Source organism: Teleopsis dalmanni, chromosome X (assembly GCF_002237135.1).
Source record: "Teleopsis dalmanni isolate 2A chromosome X, ASM223713v2, whole genome shotgun sequence".
In the NCBI taxonomy this organism is placed as follows: domain Eukaryota; kingdom Metazoa; phylum Arthropoda; class Insecta; order Diptera; family Diopsidae; genus Teleopsis; species Teleopsis dalmanni.
The window spans coordinates 37640105-37666999 of NC_051848.1; the positions used below are offsets into that span (position 1 = coordinate 37640105).

At 30.3% G+C, this 26895-nt stretch overlaps 1 protein-coding gene across 1 annotated transcript; it reads left to right on the forward strand.

Annotated features, from left to right (window-relative positions):
- Nucleotides 1-10628: 10628 nt before the first annotated feature.
- LOC119687035 (vascular endothelial growth factor receptor 1) lies at nucleotides 10629-26306 on the forward strand. Its single transcript, XM_038101179.1, has 16 exons — nucleotides 10629-10799; nucleotides 13660-13684; nucleotides 13744-13821; nucleotides 15435-15517; nucleotides 15584-15728; nucleotides 17437-17608; nucleotides 19816-20060; nucleotides 20128-20186; nucleotides 20251-20399; nucleotides 20461-20500; nucleotides 20567-20732; nucleotides 22273-22427; nucleotides 22494-22719; nucleotides 23232-23370; nucleotides 23442-23547; nucleotides 25584-26306. Exons 1-16 carry the CDS (start codon nucleotides 10686-10688, stop codon nucleotides 25980-25982), a joined length of 2301 nt encoding a protein of 766 aa, XP_037957107.1. The 5' UTR covers nucleotides 10629-10685; the 3' UTR covers nucleotides 25983-26306.
- The last annotated feature ends 589 nt before the right edge of the window (nucleotides 26307-26895 follow it).

Here is a 26895-nt window from a genome sequence, read left to right on the forward strand (position 1 = left end):
TCAAATAAATAAACTACATAAACAAAAGCAATTAGTTACTTAAAAAAAATTTTCTTGGTTCTGAAAATTATAATTAGTTATTCAAATTGAGTACAATATATATATGTCATTGAGTACAATAACATATATGGTATATCGATAGTATATATAGGGTAACACACTGTGTCAGATTCAATTCAAAAGCAAAATCTAATGATTGAACTACTGAACCACTAAACTTGTTATTCATTTTATAGTTATTAAAGAATAATATATTATAGTTATTTAAATAAAGTACAATTTTTCTTTATACTATACCTAGACACAATATACATTGTGACCGAAAAGTTTCCGGTCATAAATAAATAAAACGCAAAATTCTTAATCTTCATCAATATTTATTTTATCTCCTTCAAAATATGCTCCATTAGAAGCGATACACAAATGCCAACGTTTCTTCCAATCATCAAAACATTTTTTATAGGCGCTTTCCGGTATGGCTTTGAGTTCCCTCTGCGAATTCTGTTTTACGTCTTCTATGGATTCAAAACGCGTTCCTCTGAGTGGTAATTTGAGGTTGGGAAACAGGAAAAAGTCACACGGTGCAAGATCAGGTGAATACGGTGGCTGTTCGATGGTATTTATTGAATGTTTGGCCTTAAAATCGTTGATAATGTTGAACAAATTGAGGTGAATCGGAACAAGCCGGGCGTTGACACGTCGCATACACAAATTGTCCACCAAAATCAAACGAGCCATCTCACGACCGATGCCTAGCTCTCGTGCTATCTCTCTAACACTCACATGAGGATTTTTGAACACGATTTCCTTTGCCTTTTCAATGTTTTCGTCGGTGGTAGAGGTCGAAGGTCGTCCAGAACGCGGCATGTCTTCGACGGTCGTACGACAGTCCTGAAAGGCTTTGTACCACTCATAAACTTGAGTTTTCGATAAAACTGATTCCCCATAAGCCTTTTGTAGCATTCGCAACGATTCTGCACACGAAATTTCGTTCGAAAAACAAAATTTGATGCAAACTCTTTGTTCAATATTTTTTTCCATTGTTTTTTTCGCAACGCACTACTGAGGTGAACTGGTTTCAACAGCTGCCGTAAACGAACTGTCCGACAGATCGCGCTCATTTTTGGCATAGTAATTAAGGACAGTGCTGCCAAACTACATAAACTTAAAATATCGAAAAATATACAGCGCGCGAATTTTAAATGAGAATTTCCGAAAGCTTTTCGGTCACAATGTATAGTATAACGAACTGTTTGAAATTACCCAGATTTTCAGAAAGTGAAATTTGGTAACTCATCAACAACAACACTTAAGATAAATCAAAAAATCTTACAAAAATTAAATTTAGTAGGATTTCAAATTTGCTGGCTCGGGATTTAAACAAATTGACTATTTTGAGTAACTTCTTCCACTACGCCATATCTTCATGTACTATGTTTCTGGAGATATCGGACTTCTGCGATACACATCAATATTTCTGCTAATAGTTGTTTGTGTAATCTAAATAATTGTAAATTAAATGCACGATATTTTGAAAACCAATATATACCGGCACTTCGCGTGAAGGGTGCATAAATAAGATAATAGATACTTTTAGTAACTTAGCGTTTAAAAACTTGTACTCTGATTTTTTTAGTGTTTCCTAAACCAAGTTAACATAATTTTATATATTTTTTAGTTAATTATTTCACTAATCAAAATAAACTATTTTAAAAAAAAAACTATTTAATTTGGTTATTAAAGTCAATTATGTAGGAAGAAACCATGTTTCTTCTTGGAGAGTACTGTTTTTATAAAGATAAGCAGTAGTGAATTGCTATAATAATTCAAATTCATTTGTAAAAGTAAACTTTTGAAGTACATAAGTGCAAAACAACAGCATTTTTATTATATATTAAAAATTTTTTTTTTATTAATACAACTATATAAATGAACTGACTATTAACTATTATAATGAAAATGGATTTGTGTCCAATATATTAATAACAATTATAAACTTGCCGTTTGGTTTCTATTTCAGCCTGTAATTCTATAACTTATAAAATATTATTATGGCTTGAATGTTTAATATATAATTACTTGCAAGACTTACAAGATACTTACAAGATACTTACAAGATACTAACAAGATACTTACAAGATACTGACAAGATACTTAGAAGTTTTACAGCGACAAATGCGTTATGTATGTATGAAAGTTATTAAGAAAGCAAAAAATGATGAATTATCATTACTGATAAAAATTAAATTAAAATTGTATTAATAATAAAATTGTACAAAGGAAGTAAATATAAAAGTAAAGACTTTATAAAGTTCACCGTTATTAGATACACGCCGTGTGATTCGCCGTCGGTAGAGCTTCTTTTGAGGCTTGTCTACCATGACTTCAGTCTTTATGGTAAACTTTGAGTACACCGTTCCTGAAATGCAGACTTAAATGTTTGTTCCCCAAAATGTGGTTGCTAAAAAGTTTCTGCTAATTGATCTAAAATATTTGTTTCCATCGTTAATGACGTTACTCTGGAATAGTCCAGAGTAGTATATTCCAGAGTGACGTCATTAACGTCTGGTGTATTCCAGGGATAGACAACTTCACCATCCTGCTAAAAATTATTTTGTAGTAAATGCTTAGCTATACCATGGTACCATAAAGTAGCATATATTTTAAAATAAATAGATATTTTACTTATTCACACTCTTTAATAATAGACAACTTATGTATAGTATAGATGTCCAATATCAACCAAAAGATCCGCAATCATTTGAAAAGTTTCCAAAACAGCTTTATCTCAATTTTATATTACTCACATTTTGAATCGTCATTATTTTAAAAAGTTCAACTTTACTAGTTTGCTCTCTCAGCATATATGGACTATTTCTTTACAAATCGAACACCTTTTTAATCTCATTACCACTACTCTTTATGAACTCCTTTCATAAAATAGAAAGCAACATTTTTTCGGAAAAAATTTTTAAACTTTTTTTTAGGAAACCTATGGGGTTTTAACAATTAGTATTGTGGATCCTTTAAACTGTTTCATAAAATAAGAAGACCCATATCTCAGAATATGGAAATTTTAAAATTTTTTTCCAATGATATATGAAACCAAGGGGTAGAAAAATTTTTAAACTGTTATATCTCGAGGATCAAAAGATCAATTTCTAAAATTGTGTTTGAAATTTATTTTGTGGAAATTTATATTGGTCATCTTTATCTTTATCCAAAATGTTTAAAATCTTGTTTTTGTACAATGCACGAGATACCTTCTGCGCAAAAAGATTTTGTTGTTTGTTAACTACTCCTTAAGTAATAGACCTTTTCTTGACATATGGTACAAATTTGAGCGCCATCTGTCAATTAGTTTGTTTACAGCAGCTGCTAATGTGAGACTACCTCAAGTGCATTTAGCGATTCTTATTATGGAAAATTCTTGTTGTACGCGATTTTTTAACCAAACACGGCACTACTGTTATTGCTCAGGCACCATATTCACCAGATCTGGATCCGTACGACTTTTTCCTATTGCCGAAACTCAAATTGTCCCTTCGTGGTAAGCATTTTGAGTCGATTGAATCGGTAAAAGAGAATTCGTTGAAGGAACTAAAAGCCAGACCTTCACGGGCCTACCAAAAATGTGTGTGGAAGATTGGGTTAAGCGTTGGCATATGTGTATCGCTTCAGAAGGAGCATATTTTGAAGGAGATAAAATAAATTTGGAATAAAATTTAAATTTGTGTGTTTTATTTACAAAATCTGAGTACTTTTTGAGCAGAAGGTATAAGAATTTTTTTTGGATACATTTACTTTTGAATATGAAACTTAAAGAAGATAAATTCTGATATCCAGAAATAAGTTTTTGCAAAAATTTTAATTCACTCAATTGATTTATAGAGTTACTTCTATGAGTTTACTTTCTTCTACTCGTTCCTCTGCTGTAGTATCGCTAAAATTTTCTATTTTTGTTACGCAAGTAAATATTGAATATTGAAAGTGAAATAATTGTTGTCAATAATAATTTTCATACAGAAAATCTTATCTAAATTGAAATTTTCCAAAATTAATGACCGTCATTTCAAATTAAATAAAGTCGTTTCACAGCAGTTTTAATGCCTTTGACTGGAAGTCAAACACGTTGTCAAACAATTTATTGGACGTTTCAGAATCGTTGCCAGTCACTTTGATCTCAAGAATATCGGAACAAATATTTATTTTATTATTTATTTAACATTTTGTGAAAAAATTTTTATTAACTAAAATTGACTTTTCAGTTGTAGTTATAAATTAAAAAAAAAAAAAAAATAATAATTAAATTTGTGATTGTTTATTATAGCTGTCTTGCTACTATTCCGCCTTCCGGACTTGTTCCGGACTTACTACATATTCTCAATATTTCGTATTTTCATTTCGTAGGATTACTTGATGAATTTGAAAATATATTTTCTTTGTTATCTTTAATTTTTTGGGAAAAAAATTAACTGAAATTCATTTCCATCGAAATTTGTATTTATTTACTTTCCGCTTAGCTCTACACTTCCTCACTTCCTCACTTCTACACTTTCTCACAACCGAAATTAGCCGCTTTGATGTGCGGTAATTATTGATTAATTCATAAACGACAAATGCTGTATGAAATCGTCTCAATGTTGCTCAGAATTTGACTTTTATTTGAGTTACTGTGCGCTACGTGTAAAGTATTTCGATTTTGTCACACTTTTGTCACAGATACTTTTGTATCTGTGCCGATGTTGTTGTTGTCATATTAGATCATATAGCAGTATAGATATCAAAATTTTAATGTCGATGCTTAATGAGCTCTTATGTTTTTGCTTCGGTAGAAATTTTTTTGTGAAAACCTTTGTACATGTAAAAGATACAAAGTAAATAGCTTCAACGACATAATTTACAATAAAAATGTCATGTAAATGTTGTAAAAGCAATTTGTTATGTGCTGAGTATATGCGGTGGGAGCTGTGGAGGACAGCACTGAGTGTATTTAATTTAGCGCACCATAACTTAGGTGTGCTTACATATTTTTCACACATAAAATAGTTATGACAGTGCTGACATTAACAGATTCGTATGTAAGTGAAGTATTAGATATCAATTCAAATGATACCTTACTTTCTTTCTCTTACTCCCCTTTAGTAGGTGTAAGTTTCAATTACCGTAGCCTCTGAATGTTTCTTTTAGACTAAACATTTAACAAATATTCACCAAACTAATGGTTCGTTTTCACATGGAGACACTACACTCAGAAAAATATACTCTAACCAAATACTAGTTAAACTGACCTGATCATTTTGTGAGAAAAATTTTAGCTCATATGGTAAAGAAGATATAAAAAACCAACATATTGTATGATTGAACCAACATGATGTGTCGAGTAAGAATATTTTAACCTGAGATTTAGTTAAAATCAATTTAAATCAGCCAAATTATTTTTCTGAGTTGCTCATTATAATCATCTTCATAGCCTTACAGTCTATTTGGGTTGTAGCAACGATTCCAAGGGATCCATTTTGGTCATTTGTGTTACTGTATAAACGAAAAACTCAAACTCAAAACCATCTTAAATCTTTGACAAAACTTACAATGCTATTTAATGAGAGGTCTTACATTTGACTAAGCCACGCATGTGCTGGACAAGAACTAAGTAGATGAGATACATTTTTATCGTTCTTGCCACAACTGCAAGAACGAAAGCGAGATTCAAACTTCTACCATGGTTGTCTAATCCGCAATACCTTTGAGTAAAACTATCACAAAGCTAATATCTCTACGAGACATCTGAATGGCACTATTGGATTTCCTTTAAATTAAACGTGGCTAACTTACATGCTTATATCTAAATATCGTTGAGTCTTCCTAGATTTTATTAAAAAGATCAGCATAGAAACTACTCACTAACAGTTTGCATTTTCAAAGTCAAAAATCGTGGTTATCCTGTGGTGTAATAATAAATCCAAAATATATAACATAATGGATGAGAGAGTTTTTAGATCCCAGACATATGTGCAGTGGTTGCACAATTCACTGCGTCACCAAAGTTTGTTCACGTCATTCTGGTCTATGTTTGAATTCACGAACATACAATTCTTTGTCTTTACAATTATATACCTACATTAGAGGAGACTGCTTACGGCTTGATATAAAACATTGCAGTTATGTTATTAGTAAACAAAAATCGGGTAGGACTTTGCTGAATACCTGGTGATATTGAATTTGTAACAGTAATTCTGGAATTAGTAAATAATTTCGTCGTAATCAGATTAGCTATGCAATTATAAAGACTCGAACCATATCGCAATTGGAATGGTACTTTTGGTAAATGCTAGGTTAAATACCTGAATTATTTTTCAAAGAGATATTTCTATTTTTTTCCATTACGAGTACAGAAAGGAAAACTATCGTCTGTCAGTCGACATTAGAAACTAAAAGTCTACACATTCAAAACAAAAGTAATAATAGTTGATTAACTTAGTAATAACTAAATAATAACTACTTCAATTGCAAGCTACAATATACATTAGTTGAGAAATCAAATTGCTTAGGTTCCTTTATAAATAACACCAGTACTACTTACAGGACAGTGTAGACTCAACTGCCACATGAAGAATATAGGTGTGGTAGATAGTGATTGCTGTCATAACTCTGCCATGAAGAAAAAGAAACATCAGAACATGTTCTATGTTATACAACTGCCTAGCGGCGGTAAGACGCAGACTTGACTACCTTTGTAGCGGAATCTTGGTCCCAAATCAAATAAGTAAAACTAAGCCCACAGCAATATCAAGATTATAAATTTATAAACCTAGTCAGCATGACTTGATAGTGCTCGCCATTCACCGTAACGGCAGCTCCTAGCTCCTAGCTCCTTCCTCATTTCTAAAGACATAAGGATCGATCATGGCACCAGCATGTAAATCGCATAAAACAATCAATTTTAATGGTGATTCCTTAACGGCTTGAGGATTATCTTTGCTTTATATAATGCAAGTTTGCTTATTGCCGTAGCCATTTAACCAGAAATGCGCTGCCGTTAAATGGACGAAGTACTCAATGAACTTCGCTAACAGATTAATTTTTTTGAAAAGTAAAATTTTCCATTTGGAAGCGTTGTTCTAGCCTTAAACGATTTATGATGAATTAATGATAATTATCGATATCGATAGTTCTCATGGAGCTAAGAAAATACCCGATATAGAACGATATTTCGAGTTTTAATAATTATTTTGAGTTAGGTTCGACGTTTCAGAAGATAATAATTATTCTCAAGATGTATGTTATGGAAAATTTGCTGAAATTAGTTGACTCTACTATAATCCACATAATAATATAATAATAATAATGTTTTTTTCACCACATGAGAGATTAGTATGCATTTTTATATATAATGCTATAATATCTTACGACAAGTCGGGGATTTATGATGTATAATATATACTTTAGCTCATTTATAAAACAATTATAGATTCGTTAACAATAGTGTTGCTTATGTTTTTATATAGTATACTTTTAGGTTGTTAATTTTATTATTGGTTTCTGTGTTAAAAGCTTTTCTACACGTAATGGATTCTTCTCTCGAGTTAATTTAATAGGTGCAATTGTTGCTCCTTTGGGCAGCAATTACACCAGTTAAGTAATCTAAGCTTTTGACAATGTAATAATTTAAATTTCTAGAGTTATCATTAATTTTATTATAATTTTTTTTCAAATTTTCAAATAAACAAAAAAAGCTAAACGTGGAAACAATTTAATTCTGTGAAAATCTTTTGTTTGTTCGTTGAACTATTGAATTCGTAAGGACTCTATAGACTCAATACAAAGTCAAGTCACTACAGGAGTCAAAATGAGTCAAAATACAGCTACTAGCTTGTGCTATGTCAGTGTATCTGTTTATATAATTTGCATGGATGTTTGTGCGTATGTATGGTAAGCATGTTGATGAGCAATGGAACAAGTAGATTAGTTTGGAATGACCTCCCCACTAAAGTGGAGCACACATAGCGACAATAGGAACAAGTAAGTAAACAACAAAATTAATTCGCCTGATATTTAATCCAAAGCAAATTGGGATTTAATAGAGCCTCCAACTAATTATGGCGGAGTGCTTAAATTAATTGGCAACAAAAGTTTGAAACGTAATTTGCATAGGTTAAACTACTCAAATGCGGGAGTGCGGACAATTTAATATAATTTTTTTATACTATTTTGTTTTTTTTTGTTAACATTTTGTTTAACATTTTGGTAGATAAATGAGTTTTATGTCTACAAGTATATTTTGGTGACATTCAGATGCGGTACAATTAGCATTAAATATTATCTTTTCCGGTTTTCCGGATAGTAGTTGAAAAGTATTTATCAAAGAAATTTACTTTGATAAAAATAAAGAGTGGTGCATAAAATTTTTCGAACCAACAGAAAGACTAAATGCATAATCTTAAATTCTGCATTTTTTAAGATTAAAGAACATTTAGATAAACAAACAAACATACTTTAATAACAACAAGCCATACCTAATGCAAACATGGATATGAAAAGGATATTTAATACTTAGTTGCCCACTACAGACGTGATTCGTCGAGCGCCCCCAAATCGTTGGTCACCTGGTCCTTCCACCGAAGATGCGAATGTCCTCTACCGCGTTTTCCACCTGCTGGCACCGAATCAAATATCTTTCTAGCCGAAGTACTTTCTTCGATTCGCACGACATATCCAAAGCCAGCGTAGCCGCTGAATATTTATACGCTTAATTATCTCAATGTCATGGTATAGCTTATACATTTAATATAGGACATTTAATAGTTAGACAAATAATGTGTAGGACTCTGCTTAGTCACTATGACAGCACATAATTTAGATTGGATATCACTAATTATATTAAAAGCAAACATTGACGAGACACAAATTGGAGCAAATATTAGAACATTTTATTTGCGTATTGTTTTCGGAAAAGGTGTAATTCTGTTTGAAGGCAACGCAGGCATGAATGCAAATTTTAAAAATTTTAAAACTACAATGAATTGATGTAGTTTTCTTTTAAGTGTATCAGAATATAATATCTGCAAATTCTGTTGTAATATTATAAGTAACGAATAATTTATCAAAAGTTTGAAGCTTTAAAGCATGTAAGGTATTTCATTAGATTTAAATGATTTTTATGTTGAAGCTATTTAAGCCAATGCACTTGAGCACTTTTACTCTCTATTAACTGAGAGGTGTCTTCAAAATCCCTCTCTACGCCTTCATCAGACTTAGCAATAATTTACCTTTCTGACCATTCTGAGGAACCATTCTGAGTAACCATTCTGAGATTTGATTTCAGAATAATTTCAGGGCTCTATCCTTTATGTATTTTTTGATCGGATCAATCTTGAAGTCCCTGAGGATGTCATTTGTATACACAGCATGAGTTAGGCTGTGTATAACCCATATCCGCCCAACATTCGATTAATCAAACAGCAAATTTTACCATTTTTCATGGATTTTTTTATTTATATATGTCATTACTTTGAATGTATGAAGCTTTAGCTTTACAAAAACATTGGTGACTTCATTCAACACCCCCCACTCCCTTACTAATTAAGTTTTAAAAAAAACATTTCGACCAAAACCTCCAACAAAAAAAAAAACTTTGGGCTGTTATGGGTTAATAAAAATAAGTTATGCTAGCCACCGACTTGTGTTACGGCGCATTGTTTGGTTGAAAGAGGTACTTTTTTCTGCATCTGAACGTAATTCTACGTATATCCTAAAATACGGATGCCATATCCTTCACAGCTGTTTGTTGCGTTTTTGATCGCTTTGGACAATTTTCACCGGCTGATTTCCACCTGTTCACTATGCTGACTACCGATTCGTTTATGGAGTGAAATAGTAGATCAAGGTTTCGTCTATTTCGCTTTGGACGAGTTTCGCCGGCTGATATCCAGCTGTTCACGATGCTGACTACCGATTCGTTTATGGAGTGAAATAGTGGATCGAAGTTTTGTCTATTTTAATGTATCGAGCCAAAAAGTTCTTTTCATTTTCCAGCATCCTAACACTTGTAGCGCAGGGTTTTAATTCAGCAAATCATTTCGTTACTTTTGGTTTGGATGGAATAGAGTCCGGGTGGCACTAACTATACTATATATTTTGTTGTCACATTATTTTTTCTATCAAAAAGCAATGATAAATCAAAACACAATATCGCTTTGAACATACTGTTCTGAAAATATAGAAGATAGCAATATTAAAGCAGCTGTAACAGCTTTAAATGGATAATTGCTTGAATATCATAAAATTTTATTACTTAAAAGTTCCCACTTTTTTAAATTTATATCGATTCTTACATCCACCATTGAATTACACATTCTTCATTCCTTAGAAGAATCATCTAATTCAGTAATATCATGTAGTTTGGAAACATAGGATGTTAGCTAAATAAATAGAGTTTATTAGGAAAGTCTGAATTTCCTAGTATCACATTAGATATAGTATTTATGTAATTCTAATAAATGTTTACGTATACTTTACACTTACATTTGATTACTATATAACCTAATAACAAATATACGTACATAGCAGACATAAATTATTAGCAAAATTATAAGACTTTTTTATTTTTTATATTTCAGGCATGAAATTTTTTTTATTTGTTATAAAATATTCCAAAATGATCTATAAGATGGAACCCTACAAAAATGTTTAAAACAAAATTTTTTTGGATGTGCTTTGCAATTATGACGACATCGTGGCATGTGGCGGCCAAATCAACAACTGTGCAGGACGCCAAGAAAGTCCAAAACAATTTAAATGTAAGTTTCTTTAAATTTTTTGTAAGTTTAATTAAAATAATAATTATTTTATATATGAAAGAAAGTATACTATATCTAATCAATCCTTCTAATCCAAGAATAAAATTTCAACTCATATATTAGGTTAGGTTAGGTTAGGTTATACCGGTCATCCCCAGTGGATCCACTTAGGCCTATTGGCCCATTGTGATGTCGTATATAAATAGTAAAAAAAAACCTCAGGGTTTAAAACCACCTAGAACCTTTTGCGAAGCATAAAAAGCTATTTAGAGTCAGATCCTGTAACTGGTCCAGGTCTTCAAGGAAGGGAGCTCCTAAAGTACTAAGTCGCCGACGTGCATGAGCTGTGAACTCATATATTAAAATGAGATATTTTAGAACACCTTAACTTCTCCCTAAACTTTTAAGATTGTATATGTCATTTCTACAAATCATATATGTTGCACAGATGTCTGATATGTTATTCGAAGGTTTCTCATATATCCGAAGCTTAAATCCGAGATTTTATTGGTAGCTATAAGTAATCATTTGTATGATGAAAACTTTTGAACAAAATATAGTTCAGAAATATAGAAATATAGTTCCGAAATATTATAAAAGTGCTTAAGTACGGCATTTTTTTTACTACAAAATATCTATATAGCAGGTTTGTGGTAAACATGGAGTTATATACGCTTTGTATTGCATTAATATAAATATTAAATAAAACTATAGAATATAGGTTTAGTTTTAATAGTTATTGTATTGAACTTCATGATACCTATGTTATAAAATATGAATATTAATATATTCATAATAGATTTTTATCAAATTTTACAAATGAAAAAAGTGAAACAAGTACTCATATAAAATCATGAAGCGACTTTGAAGTAAATCATGCTATTTATTATAAAATCACATATTTAATTAACTCAAAAACCCAAATACCATTACAATATCATACTAGTTACGTTCCAGATGCTGTATCTCAAGATTTTATTTTAAAATCACTTTAGTACTGTGCAAACTGTTCCCGAAAAAAAGTTAAAGTACACAGAAACACTATTATCAGTTAGAGAGGAGTGTATACTTATACTTATTTGCATATTCATACTTATACTTATTTGCATTCAACATAGAATATATAACCCAGCCAATATCCACTTTTTAAGCAATTCCTAACGCGGAGAACTAAATAAAAAGAATTCTATATTTTAAACGCTTTAACAAAACATATCATAAACCTATCCAAGAGGTTTAAGAGGTTTTTAAGAGGCTTATAGGTTTATGGATCGGAACAAACTAAGCGAACTTGTTATTTTCGCTAGCGTTAAAGGTAATGAAAGCCCCTTTATGTTGCGCTATATAAACTGTAAATTTTTTTCAAATATTTATTATATCAGTTATTGCTTCTTTAAAGCACCTAAAATTGAAATTTTTTTCTTGACCAATCCTCTCCAGAACTAATTCACTTAAATAAAAAGTGTATTTACTAGAAGTATACAAGTATAAAAAATGCAATACACATTTATATTAAACAGTTATTATTTATATGAACATATGAAAATCGCGAGTAAATGAAAATTTATATATAGGTGTTAGCAATATATTTTTCTCTGCTACTTTCTGACCTACTTATACATTCTACTTATACATTGGATATAATATAAATACAAACTAGTCTTATATGGTAGTCTTATATAAGAGGACCTTACACTCAAAATATACGCTTTTAACCTAATCACTGCAGGTTACCTTGGTAAAGTTTTATTTTAATTTTGTTTAATTTCTTAATTATCAGGCAGATGCTCCTATTGACTTTGACAATGGGACTATCTGTTCTTGAACTATCAATTTTTTTAACAGAAGTAAGTGAGCTTTAAGTTGGTAACGTTGTTAAGTCAATGAAATACTGAAATCTTACAAAGCTCTCAGTCGAAAAAACTGAGCAAATACATGATCTGGAGACATCAATGATAAAGTCTGAATTGGAGAGGGAAAATGCGTTTGAAAGTCATATGCAAATATCAACCCCATAGTCTCATCATCTAATATGAGCAGGCTGAACAATCATAATTAGTGGCTATTCTAACTCCATTTGGAATATTATTTCATCACTTTTTCCTGAATTCTGAATTAGTCCTGGAAACTTTAAATCAGGTCCGTGATGTAAGAAGTACCTGTAACATTTGATTAGTAGTTATTTTAATGTTATATTATTTTTCTATATACAAATATTTAAGTAGTTTTAAGATTCAATAACTAATCATAAAAAAAGACTTTATAAACATGTTAAAAATCTTAAAAAATAAGGACTATTTTTTTAAAGCCAAAACCTTTATCTTTAAAAAAACTTAGACGTATTATTTTCATATTCCGGTTTTATTATTACCTTGATGATAGTCAAAAAATTTTGTATAGATTGGCACGATTGATAAATTGGAGATGCAATGATAGAATTATATCGGTGAATATTTAGGGTTTATCAAAGTTCTTCAGGTAAAGTAAAATATGTCTGGCCAATAAAAACACATCTCATCTTTTAATATTTTTTCGCTACTTATTTTTAGTTCTTCTTTTAACCTGAAATACTAAATGTTAGTAGAAATGCAAGTCCACCATTTGGCTTAACGCGGTAGTAGCTCTTAATAGATTATACTATTGCAATCCACATCTTTTCTCTATGCTAACAAGTCAAATTATGCTATGAAATATCAAAACCCAGACTTGATGTATTAATACTGACTATTTTTTCAATTTTCACGAATCTATTTTAAGTAATAGAGTAATATATGTGTAGCCATAAGATTAGTTTACTATGAATGAGTATATAAAATTAAAATAAGATATATATTAATAGTCAACATTTTTTATATTATAGCACGCCACTGAAGGAAGAATCTCTGGTAAGTGCTTTCAACATTTTTTAATAATAATAAAAAATAATTGTTTTTCCCATTTATAGAAATTAAGGTCAACGTATCTCTTTATGAACACAAACACCTGCAGTTCCACATAACTTGGACCGACACCTTACCGAAAGGTAATATGATTTCTGAACATCATCATTTATAGTTCATAAAAAAAAATTTATTAACTTTTTAATTCTATTACAAACATATCCCGTTTATCTTATTTTATACGTATTCGAGTTGGTGTTAGCATATTTATATTCTATTTCGTGGGCGGACCTGTTAGGGAATGTGATGGTAAGGCACATGTGAGTTTAGCTTCTAATTCGTATATTAGCCTACTTAGTATTTTTAAGGTTGTTGATGACGTTAGAAAGGTGAGATTGCATTACAAAAAAAAATTGACAGTTTGGTAATGGGTTGACTCAGTTTTGGATACTAGTAAAGAGAAAATTCGCTATTGTTATAATTTTTCTTCAATAATACCGAAAGAGCAAGCCAGGCACTTGAAAAAGAGAATTGTGTTTATGGTCCTGTAATAAATGTAGCAGCCAATCTTAAGCAATCATACGTCGGTTCCGTTTCGGTAATTTCGATGTCAAAGATGCATCTCGCTTTGGAAGGCCAATTGTCGAAAATATCGATAAAATCATGGAAATTTTTGAGTCCGACGTTACAGTCATGTAAGCACTGTTTAGATTGCTTAAGAGATTGCCTAAAAAGCCGTTTAAAACCATTTGAACAAAGCTGAATACAAAAAGAAGCTCGATGTGTGGGTGCCAAATGAGTTAGTAAGTTTCTATACATCTACCTTATAGTCCAGACCTTCCACCAAGTAATCTGTTTTACCAGTTGTTGCTATCCATGGCAAACGATGGACGAAGAAAATTCGCTTCAAGAGAAGCTTGTTAAAATTGACAATTCACAGAATATTGACACATTATCGTACAAAATGGTGTATACTTGTATTTGACCTAAATCGGATCATTCTTACTATAGTAAATAAGTCCAGAAAACGTGTCTTAAAATGCAATAAACTGACTTTATATGTCATATCAAGTAACCTTTGTGACATCAGAATTTGTCCTATTTTGTTTTTTCAGTTGTTATGAAATTTTTTTATCAGTGATCAAGCACACCTGGAGATATTTTAGATCTGTCAGTATATGAGTTTTTCAGACTGTCTTATACTCGTGTATTTTTGTATTCTTGCTTATAGACAACTTCAATGGCATTCTTAACTTTTTTCAATTTTCGGAAAATGGGAACGGACGATATTCAATTCTAATGAAACTTGTGGATATGAATTTACTTTGGTATCGAGACATTATATTAGACTTATGCCATATGGTATTTCTTGCTGACTTCTTATGTGCACAATAGTTATTTCTATTACAACTTTAAACAAAATCGCCAAGTCATCCGGGATATCCTTAACATATTTAAAAGCAATAAAACTTCTATTATTGTCGCCTTCTCTGACAAGCATAAAAACATATATCTTTGAAATATGAAAAAATATATTAAGTTATCTAAAGGGTATGGACTTTCCAATTAGTTCATAACATATCAGATTATAATATTATTTGTTTCAATAGGCATTAGTGTTCTAGCAAAAATATAGCGTTCGGCTAGAGACAATCTTCGCAATATTTACAATTTATTGTGTGAAACAATCATTAAATAAAAATTTACTACTGCACAAATAAAGTTTTGTAATATGTTTTAAATGATATTTTTTCAGATACATCATATAACATCATTGTTAATGCCGTTAATCCATCGGAATGTCCTGATCCGCCATGCAGTTATTACGGGATATCAAAGGTAACAGTCAGTATTTCAAGGCTTCATATTATTAAATAAATTATTAAACTAATATTTTTCTTAAAGCCGAAAGGGTCATTACTAATACCAGAAAATCCGGCAACTTATATTGAAGTGCAAGAGTGTAACTACATGTTTGGTTGCAATTATTCGTTAACAGTGGAAACATCGAGCACGTTTATAGCTAAATCAACCAATATTCAAGTTCCATGTGAGTGATAGTTTCATGAAAAATTTCTACTTCATAATTTTAAACAAAAAATCCGTCAATTCTTAATTAACATAAAAATTCTCCTACTTATACCTATCTTTGTGAACATATCCTTAATTAAGAATTAATGATTTACAAAGGCACAAAAAGTACTAGAAATTAATCTCATTAAAAAATGTTAGTATTAACTAACGTAAGGAAAAAACAGTAATAAAACCAATGAAAATTTCCGGTAGGAAATTTGAATAATTTAGTGAGATCAAAACTAAAAGGGGACACTGAATTTCCTAAAGAATTTAGCAAAATATATTGCTATTTCCGCTCAGAACAGCATTTTTAATACTTTTGCTACTAATATCAAATACATTATTAAGCAAGAGAGATCCCAGAGTTTAGGTTGAGTTAAATATTTTTTTTAATTCTTAGAATAGTAATATAATATTTAAGGGAGAAAAATTCTAGAGTAATCATATACGTCTTTTGACGAGTGCCAGGTAGTGACAGATCAGATACAGGAAGCAACACTTTTCTATACTTCTTCTGACCCACAGTAGTCTTCAACAGATATTTTTAAATAAACGCCGTACCGATAACAAAAGTTGTCAGTAACTTACTTCTTTTCCAACATTAATCGACCATGACATATATGTAGTTTATTAACCATGATCTTCACGCCATCTCCAGTTCACTATTTTAAAATATTTTGCACGTATAGACAATTTAACAGAGCATACATACCCCAAAGACAGCATTCGAACCAAAGGTTTAATAATCTAAATTTAAGATTTATAAAGAGTCAACATCAAAAAAAAGCAATTTAATTTCGGTCGCAGGAGGAAGTCTTTTAGATCGGTTTCTTTGATTAGAAAGATAGTCTCAAAATATTATTTATGAATAATTATATATGAAAAATAGTTGTAAGACCACTGTTGATAGGTTTCTGGCAATACTCGAAGCAATTGTACATTTCATTTAATTAGAAATTAGAAGGGAGAAAAGAAAAGAATAGAAAAGAAAAGACAACAACAAAAATTTAGTTAATTTTTTGATAATTGGCTGACTATACAACGCTGTTTTGAGTATTGTATTATAGTCAGAGTTAGAACAGTAAGAGTTAGAACAAGTTCAACGAACTGGAAGTTAATTTTTGAGGTTGCCCATTTTTATTTCAAAGCAATTTTTTTTTGCAGAGACATACGTTATGCATATTTTTTACATACTATATGTAAAGCGCCTATTTGGTGCTTATTAATTAAAAATAATTTGTTTTAAATAAATAAAAACTTTTGTTGTTGCAATTTACTACTGCTCGAAATCTCTCTATTGAAGACAATATTTTATATTAAGTAAAATAGTCACTGTTGACGCGTAACTAACGTTGAAATCAAATTTATGACTACTATAATGTATTATTGTTAAATCTTTATATAAAATTAAAATTATGTCATTTTAAAAATCTTAAAATGAATCTTTTCAATGAGTATATCCTCAATCGAGACCTAAGCTTGAAATGAATGCATATATCATAGTATAACCGTAGACTAAATCATATGTACTAAGATCATAAAGATGAAATGTAGCTATTCAACTTTAGTCTTTAACAAAAACTAATTATATATATTTATTTTGATTTAGATATGATCATATACTAAAATTGTTTAGATGATCAATTTATTTTTACTTTATTATTGCATTTTTAATTTTTCAGATTGTGTTGATGGACATTGCTCATGTCAACATTCACCTAAAATACCGAAAGTAATTACACGTACGATCATAACGGATTTGGAGTCTGTAGTTTTGGAATGGAGTATTTCATTAAACCCTTGGCACAGCGGAGACGAAAATGATAACATGGATGAATCTAAAATTTATTTAAAGTAAGATTTGATTATTATTATATCTTCATATTATTACAAAGTTCTGTTTTAAATTTTAAAAATGATTATAATACCATATACGTTGACATTATAATATACCTTGAAAATTATATAGAAGCATAGAGATAATGGCTTCTAGTGAAGTAGGGCACTGTGATCTTAAATAGTAATTCATTATACAGCAAATCCTTAACGGAACCAAAAAGCAAAAAAATTTTTTTTTTTGTTGAGAAGTGACTTCTGAGTTAACGTAAAATCAGGCAATCACACAGACTGTGGTTATCTTTTCAGATAAACTCATTTTATAGAAAAGGGGACTGTGAACTGGGTTGATCCGTTAACTGTTTTCGCTCATTTCTGTCAAGAAAACAAATTTCTTTAAATGGTCAAATACAAATTATTTAAGAGGTAACATATTGTGGGGACGTGACATATTAGTACTTTAATGACGTTTTAAACTGTTACGCAATCATCACATTTTTTGTTAGTTGTGTCTTTTTCAGATATGCTTACTTAGTTATTAAAATAATTTTAAAATTAAAATTAAAAAATTAAAATTAAAAAACAGTCAAAACTTTTAGTATATCAGGTTACATTATCAGATATTTCTCAGAGAAATAAAACAGAAGATTTCGATAACTTAGTATATTGTACAAAAACATATACCTACATTGCATATTGAAAATATTTCTGCAAAGATTTGCTGTGACAGTAACGATCAGTTTCATAGAATTCTGGTTTTCTACCTCTTGGACAAGTTATTTTGTGATAATAGTCTTAATTTACTTAGAATTATTCTAAATTTGAATGAGAATATTTAGTGAATAAGAACATATGGATTTACATGGATTGAATAGGTCGAATTATTTGAAGTATTCATCATATTCGAATAACTATTGCGGACATCGAATTGAATCAGTTAAGAACAAAGAAAATCAGTTTGTGACATTCACAATAAAGACAAACTAACATATATGGATCTACATGCATTTCAACTCTTGTATCATTATATTAGTTACGTGATATTAATTATTATCAGATATCAGTTTGGGAAACAATTGAGAATATGAGAGATTCTTTCTACACAATAAATATTTAAAATATATCCCTGTTAATAAAAGTAATATACGAAACCGGCGATGGTAGATATTACATATAATTATAATGTTTTCATAAATTAATCTCACTACTAATTTTTATAAAACTTTAATATTAGATGTATATCTCAATGAATGAAGAGGACTTGTTGTTTTATACTTGTTATTTGTACTTAGTATTTGTTGCTTTAAATAAATTGATTATTACTGTATTATTAGGCAGGTTTTTGGAATTTTGCATTGCTAATCTATAGAGCTTTCGAAACATCGTAATAGCGTATTTAAGAAATAGCCCATACAAAACTATTACAATCCCATAATATGTAAGTGATGCAAAAAAATTCACTAGTGAAATAGACACCAGAATTACGTCAGTTCGAATCATCGTCGATTATCAGTTTAAATTGCATTCTATTATAAAAATAAACAACGGTGTTGTGCCATTAAAAATTTGCATACCACTATTGTTCTGGAAGTCATAGTCAGCGCACCGAGTCGCCTAGAATTTAGTTTTACCTCAGTGCCTGCCTGTCAAGATATTTTACTTTTCGGTCTTCTGAGAATATGCCCTAAGCAGTTTATTTGAGTTTTTGAATTGCTTCTTCGTTCTTCTAAGATATTCTCTTCGGCCTTCAGGAACTCAAGATTCTTTGGCGATATAAGTTAATTAAAGTCTGAAATTTTAACTAAAATTTTAACTAATTTAACACTTCTTCTACACTTTTTAATGAATATATTATTAAGTATTATTACATTTATTGTTACATTATATATTTGTTAATATATATTAATATTTTATAAATAATATATTACAAAAAAAACAATTTCAATTAAATGCTATTTATGTATACAGATTTTAATTACACTGTAAAGAATAGTTGAAAGTCCGCTAAAGAAAATTTAACCATGAGACTTTCTTTAACAGTTTTTAATAAACGTTAGCTCTTTGACGTTCTAATAGATTTATGGGGTCATAAAAATTTGAAATATTTTTCTTTCAAAACTTTTAAGCAAAAAACTTAAAAATGAAAAAATATTTGAAAAAATTGGAAAGAACTGCATACAAGTAAAATATTACAAACTAAAACTCGGCCTAATAATGTTTTGCAGAGTTAGTGAACAAACCAATCCTTCACTATCATGGGGTGGGAAACTTTTACCAATAGCCGAGAGTATATATACCATAAAAAACATGTCGCAACTTTTGAGAACAAACGATACTCTTCAGGGCAAAATCTGCATTAAATTGCGAGAGGACAAGAAGAAATTGACACCTAAGGCCGAACTTATAATTCATACTTACGCCATCGATAAGTCAGAATGCAATGGACCACAATATATCGAAAAAATTTCAGGTAAACATAACATTTGATAACATCAATAATATATTGAGAGATTCAATTTAAATTGTATATAATTTAGTACCGTCATTTAATGACACCAAGTCAGCTGAAGAATTCAACACAAATCAGGAGCAGATGGTAAACTTTATTTAAAAGACGACAGTTCTCAATTACTATGCTTCTTCAATCACTTTTTTTTTAGAAAATAATCATGTTATTTATAATGCTTACTCTGGGTTGTGTTATTGTATCGAGTTTAGGATATTTTGTATGGTGCCGCCGTAAACCAGGAATACGTGAAGAGCTTTCACGCAACAAAGACTACGTGCCCCCATATTCTGATTTCATTGAGTAAATATCAAGAAAATTTATTAACTTTATCTTATTTTATCTTTTAAACTTATTTTCGTAGAATGCGTGATAATCTAAATTATGTGGATAAAGATGTGCAGGTAGATATTGATTGACTCTTACTTATAAACTGTTTTAATCATTTATTATGTTATATATCTTAAAAGGAAGCACTAGATGAAGGTAAATGTGACCAGTATGAAGTCCCACATCATTCACTAAGCTTCGGGCAAGCAATTGGAGAGGGCGCTTTTGGGCGTGTCTATAAAGCTACAGCTAACAATCTAAGATTCGTACGTGGATCTAGAATTGTAGCTGTTAAACAATTAAAAGGTAATTTTTGAAAAACTCGTCAAAAGCGTAAACGAATATAAACTACATGACCGTACGAAAATGAAAATGACTGTAAGTATTTGACTATCTTCGGTTAAAGCTTCATTATATTGGATGGATACCCATTGTCGTATATGCATTTGAATGTCATAATTGTAGTAGCAGTATAATACTTTAATTTATAATAAACATTTTTAATATTCTAATATTTTAGTATTTTATAACAAATTCTACATATTACACAAAACGTTAGATGTAACAACTTCAACAGGTTGAAATAGCTAACCATAGTTACTGAGAATTATAAATATAGTATAAAAAATGTTAACATTGCATTTTATATTAGTTGATTGCTTTGTTTGAGTAACTTTAGCATTAAAATAAATATATTTTATAGGGAAGAAAGTATGCGAAATTGTATATATAACCAAAATTGCAAAAGATACCTATTAATTTATTGAAGAAAACCTACCAATGTTTTTATTGTACTTCTTCAAACTTTATTTTAATCTCCATATATTTGTATATTTCTCTTCTTGTTCTTAATGGGGTCTAATTATTATTGTTATTGTGAAAAGGGGTAGTGTACTGAGACTTGAAAGATCTATTGTAGATCTATTAGTCGGATTAGGGTGTTAGAGTCTAACTTTTCTAGTTTTGAATCCTTATGATTCATGAAATACCCTCCTAGTTGTTTCTTCAGCTTGTGCGTCAGTGTCGGACACTCCCCAAGCATATGGAATGCAGTTTATTTCTCTTTTTTACGGTATCTACATTCTGAATTGGATTAAACTCCTAACTTCGTTATGTGATTATTCAATCTACAATAACTAGTCAATAATCCCGTAAAAATACTTAGGTTATTCTTTGATTGTTTTATAGAAGTTTTGAATCGTAAGTTCGTTAAAGCAGTTTAGATTGTGATATTCTTGGTAGGCTTTCCCAATAGAGTTGGCTTTCTTCTTCCTCTGCACTGTTCATAAGAATGGATAGAGTTCCATTGCTTAAACCACAGAAAGATTCTGTGCCTATCATTATTGAAGTTGCGCCTTTTCTTGCAAACTTGCCTGCCATTTTATTGCCTTGGATACTAGTATGCCCCGGAATTCATATTAAGTGCACCTTATTGTTCCAACTGAGTAACTTCAGCTTGTCAATGCACTTCTATATCAGTTTGGATATTACCTGTTAGGATGTGAGTGCCATTATAGCTGCCTGGTTGTTAGTCAGTATTGCAGTTTTACGACGCATCTATCCATCGTCTATCATCTAGAGCTTTCCAGTATCTTTCACGTGGTTCATATAAACCAGCCTCAGCGACAAAATAAATTTTGAATATTCGCTTAACACACTAATAAAACACATTAAATAATTCCGGATGCTTTTCATACGGAATGTGTAGATAGCTATATAGATATAGATATATATATATATAGATATATCTATATAGATATAAGTAATTTGTTTAAGAAAATATTAAACAAATGTAAATATTCAAATCTTTAAAAAAATTTTTTTTTGTTTGTGTTGATATTAACAGAGGATTCTACACAAGATGAAGTCAATGAATTTTTAGCTGAAATAAAGACATTGAAAGAAGTGGGCCATCATAGGAACATTGTTTCTTTTTTCGGCTGCTGCAGTATTAAACACCCATATTTGATGATTATGGAGTATGTAGGACGAGGGGACTTGGTATATATCTAAATATATAACTAATTTGAAATATAAAATAAAAATAAAATATTTTTGCTATTGCAGTTATCTTATTTGCGTATTGTAAGAATAGAAGCTTCTAAAGTTAAAGTACGTGATGCAAATCATACGGAACCCAGACCAGAAACATCGGGGCAAGCTATTAGATACATTGATGTAAGAAGTTCAAGTCCAAGTTTATTAAGTACAAGTGACAGTGACAGTGATAGCGATGGTGATGGTGATCGTAAAGAAGCACGTGCGAGACAGCCAAAGCAATCAGTTGCAGAAAGTAAGTACTTTAATCTTAATATCAGTTATTGAGCATGAGGTCATAGCTATACTAAATAGGTGTTATAATAGGGAAAGAGGAGCTATTCTTAGTTTTTTTATAAAAACTTAGTTAACTAAGCACAAAAGTTTGATTAAATAGTGATTCTTGAAGCTATAATCTATATATAAGAGACTACATTGTTCATAAAAAAATATAACATAAGATAATGATCAATAAGCATGTTACCGGTAGACGACTGTATTAGTCATTGCCGTAATTTCATAATTAATATTAATGTGAAATATAACTGATATATATATCACTTAATGAAAAGAACTTTTACTACAAAATAAGTAAACAACAATGTTCTTATGCCAAATACTCAACCTCCATATATATAATGTACTCATTTTGATGATCTTTTTGCGCGTGGGCAATGATGGCTCCTCTTGGATCCGTCTCCCTACATTATTGATATGAATAACTACTAACATTAAATATTTTCTTTTTCTGTTTTCAAAATATTATAGCTGAATATACCACAGTTGGCGATGAATGTGAAAAAAATGTTATCTTTGAATACAAGTGCGACCATGAAGAATTGCATAATTTTGCTTTACAAATTGCCAATGGAATGCGTTATTTAGCACAAAAGAGTGTGACACATAGGTAAATTACTATATAATTTCACCTAAACTTAAATTTAATATCTATATATATATATAACTCTCTATTAACAGGGATCTGGCAGCTCGTAATGTATTAATAGATGAACGTAAGGTGTTGAAAATTTCAGATTTTGGGTTATCGCGTCATGGGGTGTACTCAAACACCAAGCCTAGAAAGGTACATAAAGAATCTTCATTAAAAGAAATGTGTAATACATTGTGACCGAAAAGTTTCCTTTGCGTTTTAAATAAAACGCAAAATTCTTAATCTTCATCAATATTTATTTTATCTCCTTCAAAATATGCTCCATTAGAAGCGATACACAAATGCCAACGTTTCTTCCAATCATCAAAACATTTTTTATAGGCGCTTTCCGGTATGGCTTTGAGTTCCCTCTGCGAATTCTGTTTTACGTCTTCTTTGGATTCAAAACGCGTTCCTCTGAGTGGTAATTTGAGTTTGGGAAACAGGAAAAAGTCACACGGTGCAAGATCAGGTGAATACGGTGGCTGTTCGATGGTATTTATTGAATGTTTGGCCTTAAAATCGTTGATAATGTTGGAACAAATTGAGGTGAATCGGAACAAGCCGAGCGTTGACACGTCGCATACACAAATTTTCCACCAAAATCAAACGAGCCATCTCACGACCGATGCCTAGCTCTCGTGCTATCTCTCTAACACTCACATGAGGATTTTGGAACACGATTTCCTTTGCCTTTTCAATGTTTTCGTCGGGGGTAGAGGTCGAAGGTCGTCCAGAACGCGGCATGTCTTCGACGGTCGTACGACCGTCCTGAAAGGCTTTGTACCACTCATAAACTTGAGTTTTCGATAAAACTGATTCCCCATAAGCCTTTTGTAGCATTCGCAAAGATTCTGCACACGAAATTTCGTTCGAAACACAAAATTTGATGCAAACTCTTTGTTCAATATTTTTTTCCATTGTTTTTTTCGCAACGCACTACTGAGGTGAACTGGTTTAAACAGCTGCCGTAAACGAACTGTCTGACAGATCGCGCTCATTTTTGGCATAGTAATTGTCCTTAATTGCTGCCAAACTACATAAACTTAAAATATCGAAAAATATACAGCGCGCGAATTTTAAATGAGAATTTCCGAAAACTTTTCGGTCACAATGTATATGAAGATATGACAATTTCTGAAATTGCTGAATTTTATAATGTATTATATGTAATCTATATATATGTTATATATATATATATGTACAAAGTATAATATATGATATATATATGTTATATATATATATATGTATAAAGTATAATATATGAAAATATGACAATTTCTGAAATTTATTACGTCAATCAGTCTTTTAGCTAAAATAAATTCTGAGGTGTTATTAAAAAATTATCAAAATTATAATGCATAGAATCAGGAATGTAGTAAATTTTGAAATATGTTTTTATATATGTGTTCTTGCGAACATGTCTAAAGCAGTTGGGCTTCACAAGTTAGGAAGTTGGAATAGAACCTTAAGTACTTCACAAATGATGATATACTGATTGGTTTAGCTCAATGCAGCATCGCTAGGGATCTATAGGTATATGTATGGCTTATAACCAGTCATATTATCTCTCTAACAAATTCGAGTTTTAATTGTACGTTTTTTCTGTAACTACTTGTTTTATAAACTAAGTTATATACGCTAAAGTCACAGAAACTTGCAATGATTTTTTTTTTAAATTTCTTACATCTAACCATTAAGTTTACAAACTAAGGAACCATGCTAGAAGATAGAGTCTCTCTTTCAATCAAAACTGTCACAGCTGTGGGGAAGACAATTAGAGTGCCTCTCATCTATTATTTTTCTGCCCAGCTCACGCACCGCGGCAACCAATTACAATACCTGACACTCAATAACATTTAAAGCTTCACCAAAAGTTCTAGGCAGTTTTACACCCTAAGTTGTTCCTATATACGGTAACACAATGTTCCAATAGGCCAATGTGAATCCTCTAGGGATCATCGGTATAACCTTACCTAACCTAACCATTCAATTCATCCGATTCGGGCAGAATTCATTATTCGATTTGAAAATATTAATTTTCAACTTAAAAACAGGAGAATAAAATATATTGAAATAAATTTCACATGAATTTTATAAATATTGAAATAATAATATGTTAAAAATGTTATATACTAAATTCCAAATATTGAATATTAAAAATTTTCTTCTATTATATTTATTGATAGCTTCCAATACGCTGGCTCTCAATTGAAGCGATACGTCACAATATTTATTCAACAAAAAGTGATGTCTGGGCTTACGGGGTCGTACTTTGGGAAATTGGAACACTTGGCGCATCACCTTACTTCGATGTGGATAATTGTGATCTTGTACGATATTTAATGGCAGGAAATCGCTTGGAAAAGCCTGAGATTTGCACAGATCTGGTCTATAATTTAATGTTGCGATGTTGGCATGAAAATCCTGTTGAACGTCCATCCTTTCAAGAGATTTATACGACTCTATCACCAAAATCCGCTTATGTTGACATACAAAGCATAAGCGATGATTATGTTTTTCCACCCATTGCTGAGAAAATTGAATCCGACATTCATAACTTGAATGAGGAAGAAGCTGAGTTGTAATTAAACTTATAAAAAAAAAACAAAAGTTAATTTTTAAATGAAATTTAGAGAGAATAACTCAAAGAAAAAAAAAAAAATTCCAAATCAATGGTATTACTAGTAAATAATACTTCAATGTAGAAATTTAGCAGAATGAAAAAATATGCAAGCATTAAAAGGACTTTAATTATAGTTTTATATAAAATTCATTTACTGACAGATTTAGGTTAATTATTTTTATATTTTTATACAAATATTGGCTTTATTGCCGGGACTATGCTTTTATAAAGCGTAGTATAAACTTGGCCTTTATGCAAATATCGCCAAACAAATTCATGCACCCGCTTTATTGACTACTTCTATTTATTTATATTTTTATTAATAAAATATAATTATTTCATTGATTTTTATTTTAAATTTTGTTATATTACATTTATTTTTTTTTATATTTATTTTTTTTTTTTTTGATTTTTTATATCATAAGTTCATATTCAGTACTGAAAGCAAATATATATACCAAATTGTAATCCTCTGTGACAAAAACATACAAAAATTTTATATTTAAGTTTGTTGTAAGAATATTCTAATTATTAGTTATATATTTATATATAATTGTTAAGTTTTTTATTTTAGGTAATGAAAAGTAAATACGTAATTGTAAGTTTTATGAATGTTATAAATGTTTGTATAAAAATTAGCATTGAACTGCAGAGCACCAATGCATTAAAGAGTTTCTTTTTCAATTAAACAAAAAAAATATTATTAATAATATTTTAATGCATATATCATAAACACAAATTTAGAGAAATTCATTTTATTTTCGAATAGCACATATTTTGACAACGTATTACCATAGTCCTCTAATAAAAAAAAACGCTCTTCAAAGAGTCGCCAAGTTAAGAAAAGACATAATTCTTTTATTGACAATGCATTA